The sequence below is a fragment of the Macadamia integrifolia genome, unplaced genomic scaffold (assembly GCF_013358625.1).
Source record: "Macadamia integrifolia cultivar HAES 741 unplaced genomic scaffold, SCU_Mint_v3 scaffold779, whole genome shotgun sequence".
Lineage (NCBI taxonomy): Eukaryota > Viridiplantae > Streptophyta > Magnoliopsida > Proteales > Proteaceae > Macadamia > Macadamia integrifolia.
Genome location: NW_024870537.1, coordinates 361,268 through 387,596, shown reverse-complemented (window position 1 = coordinate 387,596; position 26,329 = coordinate 361,268). Strand labels below are relative to the sequence as shown.

Here is a 26,329-nt window from a genome sequence, read left to right as displayed (position 1 = left end):
AAGGGTTGTATATTTTTGCTATAACATCTCTCAATTTTCGTGTTCCCTTGGCTCTATTTGTTTCAAATTAATATAAATTAGAAAAAATATTAATATTAAATTAGGTCTTAAGGGTAGTATATTGTTGCTATAAGAGTGTTGGTATCTTAACCATTAATTCATGAACATCTATGGATGCTTAAAGTTAGAGGCTTGGGTTCCTTCCCTTGCTGAGCCATGCCTAAAGATGCTCATTGTCATATTCAACCGAAAAACAAACAACCATAGGGGGTAACACAATCTTAAAGAGGGTGATTAGTGATACGAATTAGCCCTTCCAAAATTCTTATTCATTTAAAGTGCTAAGTTTACAGTTGCCAGGTTTTTGTGATCATCATTCTATGTATAAAGCTATCTTACACTACATGGTTGCTTCATTTCGATCAAGTGTGAAGCTGTTAAGATAAGTTCTATATTTTCAAATTATATCGTGTCATTTTTATTAGTGCTGAAGTGTCAAAAGGGTTCTCCTCTATCCCTCCTTCCTTCCCTTCCATAAACATGTGTGGAATCACATGTGCATTCTCTTAGTGGGTGGAACATAAGATGAGTGTTGTATTACCAACTCTCTAACAATGTGATTCTTGAATCATTTCTCTCCCATTCTCCCTCCCCCTGTTTGTGAAGAGACTCTTGGAGAACTTGAAACCCCAATTGAAACCCTAAGCGGCTCAACTTCACTTCTCCAGCTCAATGCGTTACTTATCCTTTAGACTTTGGGCTGCAACTGCCCGACCAGCATGAGGTGGTGCCAATGATAGGTCTGGAATCCTTCGAGATACAATAGGAGTAGGGTTTAGGTTTGGCAGACTCTTGGCCTCTCTCTCTCTCTCTCTCTCTTTCTCTCTATGTAGGCAGAGGCATCGACTACACGGGAGCAAGGCGTTCTTTTAACATAGCCTTGTATATGGGCTTAGAGGGTGCAACTGGATAGTATTTTTTTTTATCTATATATATATATATATATATATATAGACACTACATAAATCCATGACCTGCCTTGACTCTCTAATGACTCATCCAAGTCAGTAGGTAAATTCGAGTTAAAAAACATGATTTTTTAATAAATATTATTATTTCATGGGATAATTGCTATCACTATGATCAATCAATATTTACTCAAAGTCTCCTACTCTTAAGTTTTCTTTTGATTCACTTACAAAATACAAGTTCCACCTCTTTTCCTCCCCCTACTATTTTAAAAACCCCAAATTACCCTTGGTACCCTCCCCTCTCCTCTTGTATTCCTCTTCCCGCAGCCAACCACCGCCCCACAAGGCCACAACCACCCTATGCTAACCTATGTATCTCTCCCACCCCCACCTCGCTGAACTCTCTCTCTCTCTCTCTCTCCCCCCTGTCCATTGTATTAGTAATGCTTGGCCTTTACCTAGTACCGCAGGCAGAAGAGGCTTAACCTCTAGTAGGAGCAACCCACAACTATACAATCATGTTTTGCGACCTCATAGATGACCTCCATAGTATGGGTTCAACTGTAACACAACCACCATTGACATCAATCGTAAAACTAGTTCCAATTTTAAGATCACCTGGACCACAACCAGCCTCAGCCTCGCCTTCATTCTCACCAACCCCACCCTACCCATTCTGTTCGACTCACCTAATAATGACGACTAAATCCGATGTTTTTGGATGTATACTTAATTTTATTGTTATCTTTGTGCATTTGGTTGAAATGTTTGCTCTTGAGTTTCTAAAATTATGAAATTCTTCTCGTTAATAAAACTTACGAGTAATGTTTATTTTTTAGGCAAAGATTTACGAGTAATGTCTGGGATTATAATTTTGTTTACTTGCTAATTTAGTAGAAATATAGACTGATGGTTATATATATGAGGAATCAATCATTCTAGTGGCGGAGGAAGTAGAGGACAAGAAATGAACGAAGCCAACTTTTGTCTCATTGGTGGACTAAAGAAGTAGAGTTGTGCATACTCTTTTCAACTAAGCAAAATGGTTGGTAGTGCCTAACTATTATCATGACAATGCCTCTTTCTTGTTGCAAATTCCTTCCTTAAGAGCACTTCAATCCTACTCATTCTGCAGTCGATATAGTCTCTTCTCACAACCATCAACATATTATATCATCAAGTTTAACACGTGGGGGGAGAAAAGTTTCTTGGTTAGGGACATCAAACTATCAGTCATTGCAAATATATCTTCTACTTTCACTTTCACATTTGAGGTTGGAGCACCTCGGACGTGCACCCCAACACTTGGCACACACCCCATGGGGTTCTTAGCCGCTAAATGTGTGCTGGACTCTCTTCGACACTGGAGAGGATCTAAATCTGCCAAGGTAACCTCTAGCAATATCAATTCATTTTTGAAAAGAAAAAAAAAACAATTCACTTCTCATATCTTTGTTCTTGTTGGAGCAATTTGCTAGGAGGGGAGTATTCCCAACTACTGTTAGTTAAAACGCGTTCCCCTTTTTTTTTGTCATTTAAAACGCGTTTTCCCGTATGCTATTATACAATCCGGAAAAAAAACAGAAACGACAAAAGAATCCGTTTTAAACGCATTTTAAACGGCCGTTTTAAACTCGTATCTGTTTTTTAAGGGTAAAATAGGAATTTTATTAAAAAAATTAATTAATTTAAAAAAAAAAAACCTATTAGTAAAAGTGAAGCGTGAAGACAATATGGTACTTGGTTTTTTGTTTTTAACTTCCATACTATCTATAGGAAAAAAATCTCATCTTCTTATAGCTCATTGAGTAAGGAGAAGCTAAAGCTAGCAACATCTCATTTTCTTGTAGCCCATTAGGCTATTTTATCTTGGGACTCCTAGAGCTTTTGAAATATTAAATGCATATATACAAGTAATAATCTCTCAAATTGCATGAGTATACTATCGTTTTTTTGGTTTCGTTTTTTTGAAAACTACACGTTTAATACTCGTACCGTTCATTTTCGTCCATTTGCCGTTCCCTGTTTTTTTGATCGTACCATTCAACATCTTTATCTGTTTAAAACCTGTACCGTATGTTTTTGTTTTTTTGCCATTCCCGTTTTAACTAATATTCCCAACATAGGTTTTAAGTTTCTTTTATAATTAATTGCACATTTCAAAATATCCACTAACGTAACGGCTATATCTTTCGAATTGCCACGTGGAAATTCATCACGGAAGGCGCCTTATTCGAAATCCGAATGGCATAAGTTTGAAAAAACGTAATCAGTTTCCCGCGATTCCCATGTGACACCAGACTTTCTTAAAAAAAAAAAATAAAAAAGTGACACCAGACTGTACCATCCGTCTACAAACGCGCTTCTCGTGCACATACGTTGCTCCTCACATGCAAACCGTACGATCATCTAGTGAGGTCGTCTCGAGTTTCTTAACTCTAAAGACCCATAAATCTTCTCCCTATTGGCTACTATTACTCCACCTCATTGGCCACGGTGAGCCCCCAACAATAGGAAATCGTTTTTAGTCCTTGGACCAAAATACCCCCATTATTTATTATATTTCATTTACAGCTTATGGTTGAAATTGGAAAGAAAATATTATTGAATTTAAGTATAAAATTAAATAAGTAGTCAATCTAGACCACTCGTTAGATATCCAATGGTCAGAATTATTACTTTATTAATCCACGTGGCACAATGAAATTATCTAATTACGAATTTTGCCTCCCTTAAGCCGGTTATCGCCTCTCTGTTCCCATCTATCCCGTCTCTTCGCATTCCTTTCGAGAGAGAACTGGTGACCTATCGTCTTCGACTCTTCATCGATTTCCTATTTGTTCATCGGATGATTCATGCATAAAGTTATTTTCCTCTTAATCAGATCTGTTGCAGGCGATCACTGTTTTGTCTTCAATCGATTTCAAGCTATTGAGATCGAAGGCGAACGGTTTCCTTATTGGAGTTTTCTTGTTGATTTCCGTTCTTGAACAAAGAAATTAGGGTTTTATTTTATCGTTTGGTAAGGTTTTTGGATTGAAGAAATCGATTTTTGGTCCGTAGATGTCTGTGTTCTTGCAATAGAAATCGATTGGTTGACTTGAGGCGGATGGCTAACGGCACGGATCCGGAGCAGTTCGTGTTGCTGTCCGGGGTTAGAACTGGCCTTAAACGTGAATTCGCTTTCGCCTTGAAGGTTCAATCAGAGCTGTGTGGTTCACTTGGTCGGACTAGAGCGAGGAAGTTTCAGAATAGCCCCACTGCTAATGGAGTTTCTCAGAATTCGAGTAATAAGAGAATTAAGAAATCAAATCCGAAGAAGGAAACGAAGAATGATGCTGCAAAGCCTCAAATCGAAGAGGAGATGAAGAGAGATGTGGACAAATCCCTAATCGAGGAGGAGCCCAATGTCGATCTGGCGAAAGCTGCGGGTGGAGAGGAGACCAAGAACGTTCGCTCCGAGGAACCCAAGGTCGATCTGGCGGAACCTATGACAGTAGAGGAACCGAATATTGGTGACCCAGTGGAGCCCCAAAACAATAAGGCTAAATCCGCAGACGAGAGGGAGAAGAGTGAGTTTGCGAAACCTGTGAAAGAGGAATGCATTGAATCCCCAGTGCCAATTGATGATGGAAACAAAACACAGCATGCATTGCCGGAGAAGCCCCTGAAGAGGTTTACTCGTTCAGCATTGAAATCTAAGGCAAAGCCCGTGGAGATCTCAGAGAAGATTAATGGGGGTTCTTTTCCATTAGAAGATTTTAAGGAGAGAAAGAACAGTGATCTGAAAGAGGAACCAAAATGTAATTCGAAACCTCTGAGCGAGGGAGAGAATGGTGATCTGAAAGAGGAACCGAAAAGTAATTCGATGAAACCTCTGAGCGAGGAGAATCGTGAGAGTGATCTGGTGGCCCCGGCGACACCTGCAAGAGATGTGAAGCTAGAGGAAGAGAATTTTGAGGAACCCAACAACGATCAGAAGATATCAGAATTAGGGGAGCAACTGAAGAATGATCCTACAAGCGCTCAAACGGAAGAAGGAACTTGCATGGAATCCTCAATGGTGATTGATGGTTGTAGCGAAGAACAGAATGCCTCGCTTGAGGGGCCACCGAGGCGGTTTAGTTGCTCAGACTTAAAGCCAGAGGTAGAACCAATGGAGGTTTCCGCTTCTGCGGGTGGTGATTCTTTGGAATCAGTAGAGGCCAAGGATGAAACATCTGCCATGGGTGGTTCCTTTACACCAGAGGATGCCAAGACTGGGGCTGTAGTGGGAGACGACTGCAAAAATACTGGTCTTGTCAGCCCATTGAGAGCATCACCCAAGAAGAAGTTAGAAATGAAAATGTCGAAAAAGATTGCCTTGACCAAATTTCCCTCAAAGGTCAGGGAACTCCTTGATACTGGTATGCTTGAAGGACTGGCCGTCAGGTACCTCGTTCGTGGTAAGGTAAGTTTTGCAGGTCCCACCTCTCATTCCTCTCACTTTCCTCTGCATCATATTTCTACATGTTTCAAAGTGATGGCATATTTTGTTGAGACATGTTTGATCGAACCTTATTGTAGAAAGGACTTCGGGGAGTGATTAAAGACTCTGGAATTTTGTGTTCTTGTTCTTCTTGCGAGGGTTGCAAGGTAAGCATACTTCAATATTGAATTTATGTTAGTTTACTATCTTTGTTTTGTTGTAGCTTTAAGAAGTCAGTTATGTATGCTTTATGCCATTTTTGTAGGTTATTACTCCGATCCAGTTTGAAATCCATGCTGGTAGCTTAAATAAGCGCCCGTCGGATTATATTTACTTGGAAAATGGGAACAACCTCCGTGATGTGATGAATGCATGCAAGGATGCTCCCTTAGACACTTTGGAAGCTACAATTCAAAGAGCAATTGGTTCCTCTCCTATGAAAGATGCTACTGTATGTCAGAAAGAGGCTACTTTATGTCAGAATTGCAAAAGTGAGCTTCACACTCATGACTTTGGATACATTAAAATGCTGGGTTACTGTTGAGATCGAATGTCATGATAACATTTAATAGTTTATTGAGTTATTATTATTTTTTTTCCCTAAATGTAATATTATTGGTGTTTAATGTTCTCTAGGGCCTTTTACTGCATCATGCACTAGGAGATCAATGCTTTTATGCAGTTCATGTGTAGAGGCAAAGGAAGGTCAAGACAGTTCACCTTGTATGACCAGTGCTACTTCTAGGTATGTTCTTACCACCTAAGTGTCATAACTTGTAAATGTGGTACCACCTATTTATATGGATATGCCTGCTTTATATTTATTTGTATGAAACAGCGTAGCCCACTTCAACCTGTGTCTCTATACTTATTCATCAAGAAGGGATGAAAAAGATGCATTGTTCCCCCCCCCCCCTTTAAAAGGCTCTTCATTGAGATGAAAAAATATTTTTCTTATTACATATCCAAAAAAATTAAAAATAAAAATTGGTTCTTGCTTTTTTATTATTACTGCTACTCATCTTTGACAAGTAAGACTATGTTCTAATGTCTTGAGTATCTCTCTTCTTTTAGCTTATTTGAAACCAATGAATATCCCCATGGTTTGACTGCTCCTGTTCCAGTAAAATTCAAAATATGAAGCGTTAAATCTTTCAAATGAGACGTAAATCTATGCTAACCATTCTTTTTAATATTCTTCATGGTTTCTGAAGAGTAATTGGAGTTTGATCTTGAATGAAGTTTATTAATAAAACTTGCTTGAGAAAAAAAAAATTTGTATGCAATTTGCGAACCATTATAAGCTTGATAACAGCCAGGGAGCATTGACATTAAGCTATGCTATGTAATGGGTGGGTTGGTGGGGAGTGCTACCATGTTGAAGTTCTTGAATTATTTTACCCAACAAAACATTGTATTCTGAAAAAGAAAATGGAATTTTCCTTTGGCAAATACTTTAGACCAAGACCGCGATGTTTATTTGTATGGGGTTCAGTTTTGGATCGTCCATTCCTTGGATTACTTAGGTGAGTTGCTGGATATAGTTGCACATTCTTTTAAGGAGGGTTGATACTAAGCCACTGATATAAGCCATTAAGCCTGCAGTAAATTTTTTAATTACATGCATCATTTTCTAGGCCCTGTTTGTTTATTGTAAACTTTTCCGTGCAAATGATATTTTATGTGAAAATTTTCCGTTCCCACTTTTTGCTTGGAAACAAATGGAGCCTTTACAGTAGAAACCAAAATTGATTTCTTCTTTCAGATCAACTGTGTGTTCATAGTTATTTCTTAGTTTTCTTCAACAGATTCCCTATATAATTTAGTACGAACTGAATAGGAACCTGGTTAATCTTGTCTTCTGCTTACTAAGGCATTTCTCGAGCTCTAGATTCAAATGGCAAGATTCTAGGATTGAGCTTCATATAGGAGCCAGACTAATTATGCCTGTAATACCCTGACAGTCATATTTTCCAAAGGGAAAACTTATGTCTGTATTTTTTTAACCCCTTATTAATATGCTCCTGTTTATGGACTGCATCAGGTTGTCAAAGTTGGCTTTGACTCCAAAGTGTTCTACAAGTGTTTCGAAGCGTATCTCACCTCCAAATGGTAGTAAAGGGAAGATAACAAGAAAGTTGGTATTTCTGATCCTTTGTTTATATATTGATACTGTCCGTTTGTGGCCTGTGTTCTTGTTCTGTTTTGGAAAGTCACTAAACAGTGTCAACTTATTTATGTCTTCATTTCAGAGACTTGAGATTGCATAAGTTGGTCTTTGAGGAAGGTGGGCTACCCGAGGGTACTGAAGTAGCTTATTATGCACGTGGACAGGTTTTTGTGACAATTCTGCATATAAGTCTATTTTTATTTCAGCATGATGTTTCCTTTTGGTCATAAAAAAATTTCCTGCTGTTGGACAGAAATTGGTTGAGGGTTATAAAAAGGGTTCTGGAATATTCTGTCATTGCTGCAACAGTGAGGTACTGTAATTACTTCCTGAAATTTTTTATTTTTCGTAAGTATCCTTTCCATGATGCTGAATTTTTTTTTTTTTTTTTCTGAGAGCAGGTCAGTCCTTCACAGTTTGAAGCACATGCTGGTTGGGCTTCACGTCGCAAACCGTGAGTTATAATCACAAAGACATTTTTTTGAACTCTAAAGCTATCTGAGTGTCCTTTCTACCTAACTTGAGCTTTATGTTCTGGCAGCTACCTACACATTTACACATCTAATGGGGTGTCACTACACGAATTGTCGATATCTCTTTCAAAAGACCGTAAAATTTCTGCCAAAGACAGTGATGACCTCTGCACCATCTGTGCAGATGGCGGGGATCTGCTGCTTTGTGATGGATGTCCCAGGGCCTTTCACAAAGGTGAAGTTTTACTCTCTGGAGATAACTGATCTTGTATTTATCTTTTTGTTTGCTCAAATCATAAATAGTTCTCAGATATTGTGAGCTTGATTAAGGGGAAAATAAGCTATGTATGATCTTTGTTTGTTGATGCAATACTGGTGTTACAAGTTGCAAGGTCGAAACTTGATCCATTATATTATAGCACCTCTAGCGAGTTGTGTTCTGCTTCCAAATTTTAGGATTATTATTATTTTTTTTAGAACCAATCTCTGTAATCTTCATAACATAGAATCTATTCTTCTAAAGGCTCCTGCACCAACTGTGATGGACTTCTTTGTTTTATCAGGTGCTTGTCATTTCCTGCTTCTCTTGTAGTCCTGTTTGTGCTCTCGACTTTTGGGAGATCCTTTGTCTCTTTCTCTACATCTAGGTTCCTACTTGGGTCTTTCTGTTTGGATTGCCAATTGGTACAAAGACTTGGTGGTGGGTAATCTATGCTTACATTCAAGATTCGAGGTTTTAGTTCAAAATTTCAGTCGAAACATGTACATTTTTTTTTTTTTTCAAGTTTCAATGGTTAGTTTTGAGGGCCTTGAAACTTTTAGGACACCGTATTTAGGCCGTCTAAACATAATGTAGCCCTTAGATTTTAAAAACTCTCACCCAAAGTGGTAGTTTGAATTCAAACCCTAGGTTGTTAGTGCACACTGTAAACATTTTCTAATGTGGCCTATTCCACACATTGTTTATTACTAGGAAAAACAACAAGTCAACCTTATCCCAGCTAAATCAGGTCGGCTACATGGATCTATCCAAGGAAAAAAATAAGAATAGTAATAGCGAAAGGAAAGGAAAACAACTACTCAGTAAAATCCACTTAAATGGGGTCGGCTACATGGATCCTTGCCCTTTAATCAGTTGTATTCAAGGTCATACTAGGCACACGACCTAAACTATGCATATCTTTCCTCACTACTTCTCCTGTGGTCATTTTAGGCCTTCCCCTAACTCTTTTAGTTTCTTCAATCTGAATCTGATCACTCCAACTTATTGGTGCATCCCAAGGCCTCCGTTGAACATGGTCATGCCACGTCAAACGAATTTCTTAGAGGAATTCTCAGATCAGCTCTAATATGGGGCATTCCTTACTTATCCTTCCTAGTTTTGCTGCACATCAATCTCAACATCCTCATTTCAGTTGCACTGAGTTTATCTATACGATACTTCTTAACTGCCCAACATTCCATACAAAACATCATAGCCGACCTTATGACTATCTTATAAAAATTTCTTTAAAGAAATACATCGATCACACAACACTTAGAACACTATAATTGTCTAGGCGCGTCACATAGGCAGGTGCCTCAGACGACTTGGTCTCCTTGTTGGTCTAGACGTCGTGAAACTATGCCGGACGCACCTCTCTACCCTATCCATCCTATTTTGATTCTTTGTGAAACATTATCTTCTTACCTCTCTATCACCTTGTTTATTTATGATATGATTGAGCCCAGATACCTAAATAATCACTTTGCAAAATCTCCCTCTCATCAAGATTCACTACCTCATTAGGAATTATCTGTCCTAGTATAACTAAAGTTACACACCATATACTTTGTGTTCATTCTACTTATCTTAAAAACTTTTGATTCCAATGTTGATCTCAATAACTCCAACTTCTTGTTTATCCCTGCTTTTGTCTTATCCACCAAAACAATATCTTCAGCAAAAAGCTTAAATCATCTAGGATAAGCGCAAACAAGTAAGGGCTTAAGGCTGATTCTTGATGTAACCAAACTGTAATTGGGAATTTACTACCTTGACTCCCCACAGTTCTTACACTAAACACCACACTATTATACAGTTTTTACACACTTGAAAGGATTCCTAATCAGACTTGATCTAAATGCTGAATAAAATATTCATACATGAGAGAACAAGCAGGATGCAAACCAACCTGATGCTGACCTCCAAAAGGCTCCTAAACCACTCAAACTCTGTTACTTAATGACTAAACAAGTAACTGAACTGTTACCTACTGACAGCTAAGATAGACCGAACTTGAAATTCTGCAAAATACAATATGACCCCCAGAATTATCCTAAAGACAATACTACTTCTTTGACTGTCACTGGCCCCCTGTTGTACCTGAAATTTGGGCCTGTGGCTTGTTCTCTTGTCCTGGTTCTCTTCGGCATGGTCCTCCAAATACGATCATACCTATGCAGCCAAGCTATTGCCTCATTGGCTGCATCACCTGCAGTACAGTTATGAATGATGAAATTGTTTTTTACCTGTCCTTGCAGATTCTCTGATGAATTTTCTTCAGTCCTTGTTTTGATGTGTTTTTTCTGTCAAATGGCCTTTTGCAGATTGTGTGTCTCTGTCAAACATCCCTTGTGGTGATTGGTACTGTAGATATTGCCAAAATATGTTCCTAAAAGAGAAGTTTGGTGATAACGTTAATGCTAGGGCTGCTGGAAGGGTTTCTGGAGTTGATCCTATTGAACAAATATCCCAGAGATGCATAAGAATTGTCAAATCCTCAGAAGCTGAAGTTGGTGGATGTGCCTTATGCAGGTGAGCTAAACATAGGCTTTGTTATGAAAGAAATTTTTCTATTTGTCTGTCATGAAGCTTAGAAATTTTAATATTGTAACTAATTATTGGTTTCTAGCTAGCATAGTTGAATGAAACCCAGAATCTGAGGGAAAAAAAAACCACTTGAATAAGATTTTGCGATTGAATTTTTTTATGCCGGAAAGCTACAGAGCAATGGCTTCATTGCTTTAATGTCCATTTCCTACACAGTCTGCCCATCAGATGCCTGGCCTGCTGGTCCTTATTACCCGAAGGACTGGTCTTCGTCAATGGAAAGCCTCTTCTGAATGATCAGAATGTCAAGACCATTCAAGTGGGGAAGTCTTGACTGACTGGTCTGAATCATCAGAATGTCCAGACTGTTAAAGTGGGAAAGATTGACCGCCATGCCATTGGGTCATATTTTTACATGCAAAAGATGTCGATTAAGACATCAAATTGTGGAGATCTGAATCCAGGATTGTTAGCCTCGTATACTGAAGCCTTGCAAATCACAACTTTATATATATATATATATATATATATATAAACTCCTCACAATTAGACATTTTATCCTGATGCTTAGGTATGGCTTACCTGTTTGATTTAGACTGATCAAATTGGCTTACCTGAATGTTGGAGTGTTTGGCTGTGGGGCCAAAACATCCTGATGTGCAGTCTGATTTTAATCATTTACTTAAATCAGGCTTATGACTTGATGACAAATGAAAGGTGGAATGCAATAATGCCTAGACCGTTAGTTAATGACTTGACTTAAAATGAAAGCTTGAGTAGGTGTGGCTGGCTTAGTTATTAAGGATTTTGCTTTGGTTAATGTTTGGAAACGTTCTGTGTTTTGAGTCCTACTAACATGAAATAATTTCCTTATTAAAAGGAAAAATGTTTTGGTCTTTGAGCTACAGGATCCATACCCGTCTATAGCACTACTTTTGAGACAAATGTCTCATCTAAAGACGATTGGACTCACCACTGATCTGCTGAGCCAAAACTCAGTATGGTCATTTGTCTGTTTTCTCCTTGCTTCCATGTGAAATTGTTCTTGATATTGTGTTAGTTATTATTGCCTTTTGATTTTACTCCTTTTGAGTTTTTTTTTGGCTTGTTAACTTTTTTTTTTTTTTTTTTTTTTTTTTTTTTTTTTTTTTTTTATGTTGTGATTTGTAGAGGCCATGGATTTAGCAAATCAGGATTTGGTCCTCGGACTGTTCTACTATGTGATCAGGTATGTGTTTTGTGTGCTCCCAATGTCTTCCTATGTAAATTTGGTGCTTTGGTTTTGTTCCAGTTGATCCATTATATATATTCACACTGAGGTCATGTGTGTGCATTTATTTTTATTCATTATTACTAACAGTGGCGTGTATTTTTTTATTTGCAGTGTGAGAAGGAATTCCATGTCGGCTGTTTGAGGGATCACAAAATGGCAGATCTAAAGGTTGGCTCATAAATGATCTGTTAGATTTCTAGATGGACTATTTTTCTTCCATATATGGGGTGTATCTGCAACTTTTTTCCGTGATTGAAATCTATTTATACTGTATATAACAGGAATTACCCCAGGGGAAGTGGTTTTGCTGCACAGATTGCAATAGGATTCATTCTGCTCTGCAAAAGTTGCTTGTTCGTGGACCAGAGAAGCTGCCAGACTCTCTTTCAAACATTATAAAGAAGAAGCATGAAGAAAATGGTCCTGAAGATGGTAATCTTGATATAAGATGGAGGCTTCTCAGTGGGAAGATTTCTTGTCCTGAGACTAGACTGTTGCTTTCCAAGGCTGTGGCTATCTTTGATGTAAGTAGTTGCCTGTCCATGTATCAAGGTACTTTGGTTCTCAGCAGTAGACTGCTATAGTTCCACCTCTAGAGAAGTGATTATAGGTTTATCTCTAATGACTGCACCGAGCTGTAGTCAATGGTTCCCTATTTTGGTTAATTGTGGTTCTTATTCTTATGGTTTTTCTTTAGTTTTTGACAGCACGATACGATTATTGCACTTGCTGATGGCCCCTTTTTTCTTTTTCCTTAGGACCGATTTGATCCTATTGTTGATACAACAACAGGTCGTGATCTTATACCATCAATGGTCTATGGGTGAGCCAAAACCTCCTCTACCGACTTGATCTCTAAGCTTTGTTGCTTTATTTATGTCGATTTCATCAAGTTATAAGACATTTATGCAGCAATGGGGTGGACCGCACAAAAGCTTTTGTGGTTTCGTTTTTTTTTTTTTTTGTGCTTCCTGCCCCCTTTTGTGCCTCATGGGCTTGTCATTGGGTTAATCTGACTGTTGGATAGAAGGGGTATGCCTCAGATAGGCCACATTTAAATTTGATGCTTCCCTCAACCAGCAGGTCTACCATTCAGAGGGCTCCCCCCTCCCCCCACCCCCTCTTTAATTAACAGTCACTGTTGGAAATTAAGGCTGCCAGGACCCCTGCTGCCTTAAATAAACAATGAACTATAATATATTCATTGAATAATTAGTGAATGTCATCTTGAAAATTTTCGATATATTCTTTGCTTATTATTTCTTTAGTATGTTATGAAACTTATTTCTTTTCAATTTTTGCATGTATTCGCAGAAGGAATTTAAGGGGGCAAGAATTTGGAGGCATTTATTGTGCAGTCTTAACGTTGAAGTAAGAGTTGTATCTCACACCCAACCTAAGCACTAATCACTTCGTGGTTAGAGTTGTATCTTATACTCAACCTAAGCACTAATCACTTTGTGGTTATCTTATCTGGGCTTTGCTTCTGCTTTTGCAGCTCTTCTGTTGTATCAGCTGGAATTCTTCGGATTTTTGGAACGGAAGTTGCAGAACTTCCTTTAGTTGCTACAAGTAGTGATAAACAGGGACAGGTGAGGGTGTTTTGTGGTTCCTTTTTCCTCCTGCATTTTTTGTTGTTTTTCTCTATGTGCCAAGCTTTCTACTACGCTTCTGTGATGATTGTTTGAACTAGAAAACTATATCACTTCACGTTTTTAGTGTATATATATATATATATATATATATTGTTTTTTATATACTATCCTACGGAGTGCCGCTGGCCATGGCCAGCCTACTGGGTGCTAGTAGGGCCAATGGCCACCTACTCCTACACACACCCACCCACACACACATGCATATGACAGGATTCGATCCACAACCTCCTCCCCTGGGCGTTAGCTCTTCAAGCCGAAGCTGCCACCACTAGGCTAAGCTAGTGTTCGTATGTTTCTAGCATATGCATTATGAATATAATTGTCTCTTTTTTATGCAAGCTATGATACAAATTTCATTGGAGGACTAGCAATTTTTATGCTTTATAAATTACTTGTGGAACTGCCCCTCCCAAAAGAAAACCTGGTACAAGAAGCTTTGGAAGAAGGGGGGTTCCGAAGAACTTCTTATGGGATTGCATGAAAGAAGCAAAAATCTATAGGCCAAGTCTGGTTGGAAGGAAAAGAAAGGGGAGGGAGGTGAGATTAATTCTCAAAACTAAAATTGAAACTTTTGTAATCATTATCTAACATGATTCACTTAACTCTGAATCTTTCCACATTTAGTTATTAAAGTTTACTTTGCTATCAAATCTCCCTGAAAAATATAATGACCAAATATGTTACGAGTTTTAAGTAGGTTACAAAATCATGGCAGGTAATGATTACAAACGTTTCCTTTTTCTTTTTTCAACCAGTTTCGCTTCCCATACCTTCTTTTTACTTCTATTATGCATAGTGAAATTAGGTAGGCAAACGGGTTAATTGATACCCATTCCCCAACCTTAAGTATGAGGGATTTCAAGAAAGTTAAAAACGGAAAAGAGAGAGGGGTCATTGGATAATTTAGAAGTATTTAATACAATAGCTTAGGACAACTAATTCCAGCTACTTCTGATACCCTGCAAAACCAATATGCTGTGTCTGATGGCAGCTGCATGAGGCAATTGTCGAATGCAGAGGATCTCCCACACAATTGCTTGGGCTCTGCGGATTGAAAGATTTTTTAAAAGCTTTTCAGTGACTCTACTTACTGGGCCTATTGGCTTATTTGCTTTTGTTTTGTTTTTGGCTTTCTGACTGTTTGATCTGTATTTTCAGGTGTCCCTGCTTACTTCTTATAATTAAATTTCTTAAAAAACAAAAACAAAAACAAAAACAAAAACAAAAACAAACAAAAAAACAAAAAAGCAAAACAAAACAAATAAAGAGTAGAGGATAAGGGGTGCTAAAACCTGATAAAACTTATTGAACAAATTGTGGTGATTTGAAATGATAAGGAATGATATTATGAATGAAAGTCTAAATTGGATGTGGCTGCGAGGAGAGAAAATGTTGTAAGCAATATAAGTTCTATTTCACTTCATGTCTATGGAACAGGGAAATGACCCCACCTTTTTTTTGGGGCACGAGGTGGTTATCTTTTTTTTTTTTCTTTTTTTGTTAGAACTATTTTGATTTTGTTGACTGGCAATTGGATAAACACAGGGAATACAAATTATCCAACTATCTTTTGTATGTCATGCATTTTTTAATGAACAATCTCTCCACCAGAGCTAATGAATGCCATTTGTGAGTCTTTTTTAACGTGAATTCTGTGTGCATTTTGAGAACAACAAAATCCTTGTCCCAGCTACTCACTCAGGTGGCTTTTGTTACTTTAAGCTTTGGATAGGTGCCATGCCTTGGGTGTGAAGAACTCTAATAATATGGGATCCTTCTCTTTGTGCAGGGCTACTTCCAGTCCCTGTTCTCTTGCATTGAGAGGCTTCTGGGTTTCTTACATGTAAAGAACCTAGTGCTCCCAGCAGCTGATGAGGCTGAATCCATATGGACAAAGAAGTTTGGGTTCACGAAGATAGCTCCAGATGAGGTGAGTGGGTAGTCTATGTTTTATGCTGTTTTGTGCACAGGAAATAACTTGTTTGGTGGAGAATAATGTAAATATTCTTATGCTGTAGCTGAGTAAGCTGAGGAGAGAGTATCAGATGATGACCTTTCAGGGGACTTCAATGCTACAAAAGCCAGTCCCCAAGTTTCGAGTTCTTGCTAAATCATCTGATAGCTGATGGTAAAGCCCCAGGCAGTAGGAAGCAAAGTCTGGTTGAGCCTTTTGTTTTCCTCCACTACCATGCAGTGCCTTTCACTTTAATTGTACAGGGAGCGATCTATAATTTTGGTGTACATAGAGGAATGGGACTCGCTTCCCAAAGAATCTGTTTTTGCCTTTTTATTTTTTTGTTAATTTTGATGTAGAAGCAAAAGAAATGGTGATGGATTCAGTTGGTTAGTAGGTGATGTAGGAAATTGATTGCAGTTGATTCTATAGTAGGAAATTCAATCTTTTTGAACTGAGGGGTTGTGAAAGGGAAACATCCTTTTGTAATTTGTGGGAAGTTAAGCCCCTCATTTTACCCTGGGATGCTCTCTGTTGCAGGTTTCGTTAATTATTTATTTGTTTACTGTTTCTTAAGTAATCTTTTTCTCCTCTGCTGTTTCTTACTGCTTTGGCCCTTTTGAGTTTCGGGTTGTGAAGCATGATGTGAACCAGTAACAATTTTTTTTCCTTTTTTTATTTTAAAATTATCTCACATAAAGCATACATCAAAACATCTTATGTAAAGGGTTTTGTAGGGTTTGTATAGACAAAGTAACTTTTTGGTATTCTTGCAATTTACTCTTTAGTCATTCTTTTTCATTGGTTCATTCTGCGGGAGTAAAAAAAATGAGCTGAATGTGCCAAACGTATTTCTATTCTATTTACATTCCTTCAAAATAGAAGAACACTAGAAGTATTCTCCCATAGTGTTATCAAACGGCACTTTATTGATCTTTTTTTCCTTTCTTCTTCCATGTTTTATTGGAACCAACCTCAAATCTACTTTTTATGAAATAAGAAACTTTGATTCTCTCCTTCAATCCAAAATCTGTGTACAGATGGGCAAATCGTTGCTCCTGAACATGGTTTTTAAAATTGGATTGGCATCGATCAAGACTAATCCCCAATCCTGACCAATTAGATATCAATCCATTGCTAAAAAAATGGTTTAAAATACTATTTTAAAAAAAAAGGAGGGGTAGGGGGGAGTTTGAATCCTTCCGATCTTGACTGATACCAATTCGATCTCAATCGGCATTAGTTGATGTCGATCCTGAATTTTAAAAGCTTGCCCCAAATGATCACATGTACTGGTGTCGGAGTTCTTCTCGACCTAGATTGTTGCCTTGCAGTAAGACAAATGGAAATTTTAGCATAATTGGGGTTATTTTGGAAAATCCATTCATTTAGGAGACAGTGTTGGGCGTTCAATGGCCAACCTGGATTGCACACAATGTCAATGAGCTTGAATTACTTTATTGTGCTGAGATTGCACACAATGTCTCTACAAAGAAGTTAAAAAGAAAATTGTAGAACGTGCCGCTCCGCTTCTTGTTACAAAAAATATGCTAGGTTGCGCAGCCAGTTGCAGAATTATTGTGCATGGAGAGAGAGAGAGAGAGAGAGAGAGAGAGAGAGAGAGAGGACTTAACTCCACAATAGACTAGTCAAGTCTTTCGCATCACAATATAACTGTCAGAATAACAATCAGCCTCTATATGCTTTGTCCTTTCAAGAATGACAGGATTACCAGCAATGAAGATAGTTGTTGATCACATAACAACTCCATGGGATTACTAATAGGGAACCCGAGCTCGTACATAAGATATTTCAACCACATCAACTTGCAAACAATGAGAGCTAGCTCGATATTCGGCATCTGCACTAGACTACCTTTTTCTTTTCCCAGTCACAAGATTACCACCTATAAAAATACAATAACGAGTGGCAAACCTCCTATTATCTTCAACAACAACAACAACAATAACAGACTAAAGAGAAAAATCTTATAGTGAAGAGAACATAATACCATTAACAACCCACGCTTGAAACTGAATTCAATCAATAGCAGCAGAGACATAAAATAGAAGTACCCCTAAATAGCATGAATACCAAAAATACCCCGACTCTACTTACATACTTTAACAATAGTATCAATTTTAAAAAGAATAAAAGTGAAGAAGAATAAATAGCTCCCTTTCCATCATTTGAAAGTAGCTTACACAAAAAAAAATGTGGGGAATCCAAAGTACTTACAATGAAGTTAGCTGAGAACTGACAAATCATGTGCACAATAAATAACCTTAAAATTCATTAAAAAAAAAAAATAAACTGGGTGGAAGATCATTGTCACACCCCGTTCACACTGAACCGGGCCAGTGACCGGGTTAACACCGGTTAACCCAAACCTGCCAGAATCATCTGATACTGTATTCCACCACAGCACACACACAACTAATAAAAACTTATCAGATCAGCGGAAGACTAGGTTTACCTGTGAATATTCCCATAATACTTGATACCCGAATTGTGATACAATAGTAATATACATGTGGGCCCGAAGGCATGATATTTACACAATAAAAGTATAATTCACATATCAAGTACATAAAAGAAAACAGAAAAAATCAGAGTACACAGCTCGGCATCAAGGGTTGAGCCCAACTCGGCATCACATGGTAGAGCTCAGCTCAGCCTCAAAAGTGGAGCTCAGCTCGGCATCAGAACTGCGATACCGCAGCACAACTCTCGCACGAGCAGTCAGTGCCATGCTCTAACTCCTCAGGGGCCCACCAGTCCTCTTCGGGGAACTCAACTGTGGGATCCACCCCGTGCTCCTCAGATGTATGACCTGCAAAATCATCTAAAAAGGGGTGCACACGTGGGATGAGCTCACTAGCTCAGTAAGTGGAAAGATGGACCACACAGCAGTCCACACATCAAAACACAATCATATGCACTACATGTCATGCAATACATTTTAAGTCACATCCACCTAAGCAACATTACTAAGTCTTTGGTATAGTGCTACTACAGCCACAGTGCGCGTATACTCCGGGTACGAGCCGCGAACTCCATCCCGCGATACGCCCATAGGGCTATCGGAGAAGGCCCACCGTGAGTACTCGGAAAAGTAAAAACAATGCCGACCACCGGCTCTCAACAAAAAAGTAAATGACTGAAATTAAAGGTGCTGACTCCAGCAATTTAAAAGCAGTACGATTGGCCCTCTTGAATGTACCACCGGGGTTGCCGACTATCCTAATGACCCGCCAGGCGTTATGTCTAACTGCCACAGTGACCCGTTAACCGCGACCACTGCTTCCCGCCAAATGGTAACCCATCACCTTAACCCCTGTTGGGAAGGGTCGTAGCACAGGATGCTGAAAATCCTAAGCCGCATGCTCCTATATGACAATAGTACGATTGCATAGTGCCACCGCGTCCCATACCACGGGCCACCAATGCACTCGTTTCTAAGCCGACTACAACATCTAGTCTATTAATACATTATGCACCATGATGTCAACATTCATCACATAAGCATCTCATCACTTGGCATTTAGAAAGTAAACATAGCACACATGCATACCAATGTGAGGATGACTAATCTACATAGCATGTTCATGATGGCATGACTAGACTAGATACATTTAAATGAATGCCAAACAATGTCTTGAAACAAGGCCAAACGTCTTCTCCCCACTTACTTGTAGTGTACAAGGATTCCCGTTCGGTACGGGTGAGATCCGGTGCGAGATACTTCACCATTTTGGAATCAAAATTAACACGATCCAATGACACGATCATGTTTAGAATCCTAAAAGAAGGTCACACGTCCAATTCGGGCCCAATCGGACCGAAAAATCACATTTGGGGCCTCTCAGGTGGGTCAGACAGCCCACCTGTCTGGCCCACCAGTCTGAACCGGCGGGCAGGTTGGCCCACCGGTTGGCCTGCCGGTTGTGCCCGAAGGCCCTGCCCTCTCAGGCGGGTGCTCACAGGCGGGCCAGATGGCCCACCGGTCTTGGCGGGAAAACTGTTGTTTCTTCCCAACTTCCTCCATTCTTTGGGGATTCAAATGGGGCTTTTCCCAACCCACTTTTCACACTTTCAATGTCTTATAAGATGGTTCTAACCTAGATTTAGGTTAGATTCAAGTGATGGGAAGCCATCTTACCTTCTTTGCTCAAGAACACCTTCAAACCCTCAAAATCACTTCAAACCCACAATGCTTCTCCAACCTTGTCAATACCTCTTCAAATCCTTCAAGATCAACACATAAATCATCTATTAAACCTTAGATTCATCATTTCAAAGGGGATTTACAAGATCTCAAGAAACCCTACTCGAATCAAGGGTTTATGCTTGGGTATGGTGAATGTTCAAGGAACCCAACTTTGCTTACCTCTAAATGTAGATCTAGAGTTGAAGATCACTCTTTCGGCGCCGGAATGGGAAGATCAAGCTTCGGCGCCGCTGAAATCCTTCTCTTCTTCCTCTTCCTTCTCTTCCCTTCTTCTCCCCTTTCTTTTCTCTCTCCTCTTTACTATCCTCACCAACGTACGAGTGTCATAAATGAAAAGAAAATAAAATCATAAATGCTATATATATACTTCTTAAATAACTAAATAGTTCACATGGATGGGTCACTCAGGTGGGTGGGTGCGCCCACCTGTCTGCCCACCTGAGGGTCAAAACTTGGGATTTTGACAGAGTTCGGGCCTCGACGCAAGTCCCACCCCCGGCATACGATGTAATATGCGTATACACCTTAATATACGGCTACAATACCTGCTTTATCCGTACATGGCCTTATGATAGGTGCATGTACATGGCTTGGGTACTCCCGTCTCTTCTGGCACTGGCTTGGACTTGTCGGGCCAGCCGGTGTTTAAGGTCACCCTTGCCATCATAGTCCATAAGGAGCCCACTCTAACTCTCTCCGGTTCGGGTCCTGCATAATTAAACCAGGTCAACCGAGTAATCAAACCGGGTTTAAGAAGTAGGGTATTACAATCATAGTCTGTAAATCTTTATTTATGTTGGAGCCCTGGCTTGGCCTGTTACTTTTACTTACTGTTTTATTCCAAGGTTTGGTAGATTCTTGAGTAAGGAACCAGAGATACAGTATAGCTATTTCTACTGCAACCTTAAGGTGTAGATTGCAGAGGAAAGGGTAAGGTGGAAAACTTAGTGCGTAGACATGTCAAGATTCAAGGGATAACATATTTAGTTTGTTCAGCCTTCCTTTGCTACATGATCTATACTTAGACATGTCAAGATTCAAGCAATAACATATCTAGTTTGTTCATCCTACCTTTCCTGCATGGTCTAAGTTTATTTATTTTATTCATGAGTGTAAAATTAGCCCCAAAAAAAAAAATTGAAATAACTACAGAGGTTAGAGATTCAGAATCACCTTCTTATTAGGATGTAGTTGGCCTCTACTGATGTATTCCTCCTCCAATAAAATTACACTTGATCAAATGTAGTTCCCTTTTAACATCTTTCATGTCCATTCGTTCTGTAGGAGATTCTGTAGAGCACTGGAGAGCAATTCCAATAATTGAAGTGATGCAATGTTGCAATTTTTCTCTCCTATGACTAGAACCTTCAGAGTTGTTGATATCTGCCGCTCCTATTTCTTCACCCTTTTCTTCCTTGGGTAGAATTATTGGATCCAAAATCTGCATCAGTTGTTCAGGAAAAGCAATCTTGGCAAAATTATGGAGATTTAGATCATCTTTAAACATCTCATCTGTGGGTCTTTTTCCTGTGAACATCTCCAATAAAAGGATCCCATAGCTAAACACATCTCCATATATTGATGCCACTCCACCCATGCCATACTCTGTAATTCAGAAATCTCTTCACTACTATGGTAACAAAAAATTTCATATTATCCGGCAATGCTAAAACGTAAAGTATGACAAATGCAAATTTCCTATTGTGAGGGTTCACATATCCTGTCATCTGATCTCATCATAGTTTGAAAAATTTTAATTCAACTAAGTACAGATAGGACCATGATCTACTCCAGTTAAGATGGACTTGTGTCTGGTGCATTCACAGAGAATACATGGATCACAATCAGAATATCCAATTAATTAGTGAACTGAATCCATATATATATATATATATAGAGATAGATTCTTAAAAGTGGAGAATTGATCCTCTAACTAAATCATCATTTGAATTGCATCTAACACCATAGAGTGGACTCTACTCAGCATATAAAGCATAAACTCAAATAAGGGCATATTTGTTGAATCAATGTGTAAGAAAAATATTTCTGAGAAAAAAAAAAAATCCAGTAGGTGAAGGAAATATTGTTCAATCACTCTTAGGCATTCTGTGCTACATTAAAATTCTTTTCACATGGTCATGACAATAATTTAGCCACAACTATGACTGAAAAAATTGCTTTCATTACACATATCGAACCAAAGCTCTAGTGATATGACCAAAGGGTTCGTGTGTCATACCACTTCAAATCAGAATGTTTCAACCAAGGAGACCTCTACTACACCATAGTAGGACACAACATTTTATCCCTTTTGAATGTTTAAAATTTCAATCATAGGCTTTCCTTAGGCCCAAATAAAAAAAAATAATAATAATAATAGTAATGAGCTTATATAGATGAGGGAAATATTTACATAGAAATACAAAGGATCCTTAAAATTTTCTAGTAGCTTCAAGGTATTCAAGGAAGCAAAAGCTAGCTAACCTGCCGTTTTTCACTTATATTTTGATATTTCCAAAAACTTAAAAGGTAATAAGCAGTGGTTAATAAAACATATAGTAAAACTATTACCTGGAGCAGTATAGCCAATAGATCCTTTTATCCCAATTGAACTTCTTTCATTCCGAGATGAATTGTTGTTTGGTTCCAAAAGAAGCCTTGCCAAACCAAAATCACTGACATGAGCAATCATATCATTGTCAAGAAGAACATTACTTGGCTTCAAGTCACAATGAACAATAGATGAGTGACAATGGTGATGAAGGTAATCCAATCCAGAAGCCACATCAATCGCGATATTTAGTCTTTGGATAAGGCTTAAGTTCCTTGCATCATTGTGTGTGTCTATGGGTGGATGCAACCAATCTTCTATACTCCCATTAGGCATAAACTCATAAACAAGGGCTTTGAAATCATTTCCTTTTGAATCTAGACTTGAACAAGACGTTACAATCCTAACAAGATTTCGATGCCGTATGTTTCTCAATGCTTCACATTCTGCCATAAAACTCTTGTATGCTCTTGGATTTTGAAGGTTAAGTACCTTCACTGCCACAAATTTTTCATCCTGGTTGATGCTTCCTTTATACACAAAGCCAAAACTACCAGAGCCTATCAAATTGGCGGAAGAAAATCCCCTAGTAGCTTGGAATAATTCTTTGTATGAAATCTTTAGATGCGGATCACCAATTAATGGGGTGGATGGAGGCTTACTTCTTGATTTTCTAACCCAATAAAGAGCAAGAAGAAAAGATATCAAAACAGAAGAAACAACCGCAAGAATTATTGCCAAAATTAATTTGACAGCTTGGGACTTTCCTTGTTCTGTAGATCCATGGATTGTGCATGCTGGCAATTGTAAGTCAGGTATGCCCCCACAAAGTTTACCATTTCCAGCCACTGAAACCTCACTTGCATTTCCAAAGACTCCTTTTGTTGGTATCTCACCCTCAAGATTATTGAAAGACAAATTCAGATTGCGCAAGGCATAAAGATTTTCAAGATCTTTAGGAATTTGTTTTGATAAGTTGTTGTGTGACAGATCCAAATCTTGAATTCCCTTCAAAAGAGTCAAAGATTGAGGAATGGTTCCATTAAATAAATTACCCCCCATGTAAAGATATTCCAAACTAATACAATCGCCAATAGAGGAGGGAATTTCTCCAGACAATCTATTTTGGGAGATGTCTAACGCAGCAAGATTTCCCAATTTACCGACTTCCAAAGGTAAGGATCCAACCAGGGAATTATGAGACAAGTTAAGAAGAATTGTTAGGGAGGAAATACCAAAGAGTTCTTTAGGTATGGGACCTTGGAGTTTGTTATCAGAGAGGGTTAAGAGCTGTAAATGTTGAGAATTTCCAAGACAGGAAGGAATGTTGCCAGTCAAGTTGTTATCATCTAAATGGAGTTCATACAAAAGAGGGATATTGCATATAGAATGTGGTATCTGTCCTGAGAGTCTATTTGAATTCGAGAACAATCTTTGCAGGTTTTGAAGCTTCCCAATACCAATCGGAATATTACCACTAAATAAGTTTGATTCCAGACCCAACACAGTTAATCTGACCAGATTCTCAATCCCAGCAGGGATGGTTCCAGAGAACTTGTTGTTACCAAATGCAAGAAATGTGAGCTGGGTTGAGAGATTGGCAAGAGAGTTGGGCAACTGACCTTGGAAGCCATTGAATGTAAAATCCAACATTCCTAGACTACTACAGTTGGTTAAGGAAGTCAGAAAATTCAAATCATTTGCCCTTCCTGCTCCAAAATAATTACTACCCAAAGTAAGCCAACTCAGATTCTGCAATACTCCTAGACTCTCAGGTATTGGTCCAACAAAGTTATTACCCATTAAATCAACTAATCCAAGTGTCGAAATATTGGATAGAGAATCTGGAATGGTTCCAGTGAAATTGTTTCCACCAATAGCAAGATAGTTGAGATTTGGGAGAGAAAGTCCATAGTCTACAGGAAAGCTCCCCTGAAACTGGTTATATACAATATTAACAGTAGTGAGAGATGAGAGGTTGTAGAGTGAGGACAAAAACTTACCAGACAGATTGTTTGATAGAAGTTTAAGGGTCCTTAAGCTTGTTAGCCTGCTAAGGAATTCAGAAATGCTCCCACTTAAACTATTTGCTGCAAGTGAGATGGCTTGGATGGAAGAAAGGTTCCCAAAAGAAGATGGAATTTCTCCATTTAATTTGTTGGCAAACATAGAAAGAGTCTCAAGCTTCGACAAGGATCCAAACTGGATAGGAATCTTTCCAATCAGATTGTTTCGGCTAATCATAATTTCTCTGAGATTGTAACAATTTGTCAGATTGGTTGGTATTTCTCCTCCGAAACTGTTGTTAGACAGAAGGAGACTCTGCAATCGAAACAAACGACCAATTTCTTGGGGGATGGAACCATAGAAGCTATTGTTATAAAGATTGATGGAATGAAGAAAGGTGAGGTTACCAATGTAAGGAGAAAGAAAACCCACCAAGCCCTGGGCTTGTAAATCCAAGCTTGAAACTCGTTGATGCCTGCGACCACAAGTGACCCCTTTCCAGTTGCAGAAATGGAGGGAATCGTTCCAAGAACTCAGAGCTCCTGAAGGGTCTCCTGATATCAAACGTTTGAATTCAATCAAAGCAAGTTGGTCTGTATCTGTTCCTTCGGCGCTGGTGACTGGTTCTAATCCGAAAACCCATAATAAGCTTGTGCACAAGAGAAGGCAAGATAGACTTAAACTCATCAATGGAGGTTGAAGAGCCATTGAGAATCAAGGATGGGAACCAAGATGAGGACCAAGACATCATATATAGTATCATTTCCAGAGATTTGCAATTGGGTGTATCTTTTCGGTGAAAGCGAGCAAGTTGGGTTGTGGGTTGATTTAAAAAAATGTAAATGTAGGTGGAAGAGATGAGACTAGAGACGAGCATGTGAACTGTCAAGTCATTCCTGTTTCTCCCTCCTCCTTTGCCGACAGTCTTTGAGTTTGGTATGAACACTGCTCTCTGCCATTGTCCGTTTATGGTGAACAGAGCTTTACCGAGAGAGAGGGGCGCCTGAATTTGAGTCTTCCTTATAGGTTCTTGCCCCACTCATCAGTAATTACCATGCATTGTTTGTTCATCATTATTTTTATGGGGGATTATTTATGGGAGAAAAGATTTTGTGGAGAGAGTGTGACTCTTGCACTCACATATATGGGGTATAAAATGATCATCCTGCATCCCATGAAATGAAAAATAACATCTCTGTGAGTATGTGGATGTTTGGTGTGTTCTTATTGTCCCTCGTGCATGCACAAAAATTGCAATTATTTATAAGAAATATTTTCCCATTATTTAGCTATGGGAAAGGGTTTCTTAAAAAACAATGTGGCTCCTACGCAAACATGCGAGCCAAGGCAAATGGAAATACATGAATTGGAGTGAGATAGTCATTTTATCTCTTTTTGTGTCTAGACGTAATGGCCGTGTTGTCTTTTAGGCTTTTTTATTTATTTATTTATTATTTTCAAGTGAATTGGGAAAATGGTGGCATGTGATTAAAAAAAAAAAACATATGCTCATAGAGATAAGGCTTTGTTTTTTTTTTTTTTTAATTAAAAATGGCCATCAAATTGAGGGGAAAAAGTTGAGTTCTTTTTTTTTTTTTTTTTTTTAAATAGTATAACCATCCAAAGTTGACCATATTTCTTTTTAATTTAAGGCGAAATGTCTTCTTCTGTTCTTCATCATCCATGAAACGAATCTACCAGTTGCTCATCCAACTTTTTTTGGGTATTTAAAATATTTTATTTTATTTTATTTTTAAATAATGA

At 38.5% G+C, this 26,329-nt stretch overlaps 2 protein-coding genes across 5 annotated transcripts; one reads left to right on the top strand and one right to left on the bottom strand.

The window, feature by feature from the left end:
* Positions 1-3,731: 3,731 nt before the first annotated feature.
* Positions 3,732-16,381, top strand: LOC122069958. Its single transcript, XM_042634049.1, has 18 exons — positions 3,732-5,421; positions 5,538-5,606; positions 5,705-5,930; positions 6,076-6,184; positions 7,484-7,576; positions 7,692-7,773; positions 7,863-7,922; positions 8,011-8,063; positions 8,151-8,317; positions 10,672-10,879; positions 12,065-12,122; positions 12,279-12,335; positions 12,449-12,691; positions 12,926-12,990; positions 13,482-13,538; positions 13,666-13,759; positions 15,612-15,752; positions 15,841-16,381. Exons 1-18 carry the CDS (start codon positions 4,081-4,083, stop codon positions 15,946-15,948), a joined length of 3,231 nt encoding a protein of 1,076 aa, XP_042489983.1. The 5' UTR covers positions 3,732-4,080; the 3' UTR covers positions 15,949-16,381.
* A 1,262-nt stretch (positions 16,382-17,643) lies between these two features.
* Positions 17,644-25,536, bottom strand: LOC122069955 (probable LRR receptor-like serine/threonine-protein kinase At3g47570). Of its 4 annotated transcripts, XM_042634042.1 has the most exons (4): positions 24,998-25,536; positions 22,579-24,880; positions 21,181-21,612; positions 20,655-20,715 (listed from the first exon to the last, which is right to left on the bottom strand). In XM_042634042.1, exons 1-3 carry the CDS (start codon positions 25,271-25,273, stop codon positions 21,206-21,208), a joined length of 2,985 nt encoding a protein of 994 aa, XP_042489976.1. In that variant the 5' UTR covers positions 25,274-25,536; the 3' UTR covers positions 20,655-20,715; positions 21,181-21,205. The 4 variants fall into 4 exon arrangements, with proteins under 4 accessions (XP_042489974.1, XP_042489975.1, XP_042489976.1 ...); XM_042634040.1 differs by lacking the exon at positions 20,655-20,715 and adding an exon at positions 17,644-17,682 and having other exon boundaries at positions 22,579-25,536; XM_042634041.1 differs by lacking the exon at positions 20,655-20,715 and adding an exon at positions 18,559-18,621 and having other exon boundaries at positions 22,579-25,536.
* Between the last annotated feature and the right edge of the window lie 793 nt (positions 25,537-26,329).

What these genes read in the sequence shown, in the direction of transcription:
- LOC122069958 (XM_042634049.1), top strand. Translation starts at nt 4,081, where the DNA reads ATGGCTAACGGCACGGATCCGGAGCAGTTCGTGTTGCTGTCCGGGGTT. An exon ending in GTCATTGCTGCAACAGTGAG is followed by an intron (nt 7,923 to 8,010) that starts GTACTGTAATTA and finishes TTCTGAGAGCAG; the next exon opens with GTCAGTCCTTCACAGTTTGA. An exon ending in CGAAGATAGCTCCAGATGAG is followed by an intron (nt 15,753 to 15,840) that starts GTGAGTGGGTAG and finishes CTTATGCTGTAG; the next exon opens with CTGAGTAAGCTGAGGAGAGA.
- LOC122069955 (XM_042634040.1), bottom strand. Translation starts at nt 25,273, where the DNA reads ATGGCTCTTCAACCTCCATTGATGAGTTTAAGTCTATCTTGCCTTCTC. An exon ending in TATTGGCTATACTGCTCCAG is followed by an intron (nt 21,613 to 22,578) that starts GTAATAGTTTTA and finishes TCTGAATTACAG; the next exon opens with AGTATGGCATGGGTGGAGTG.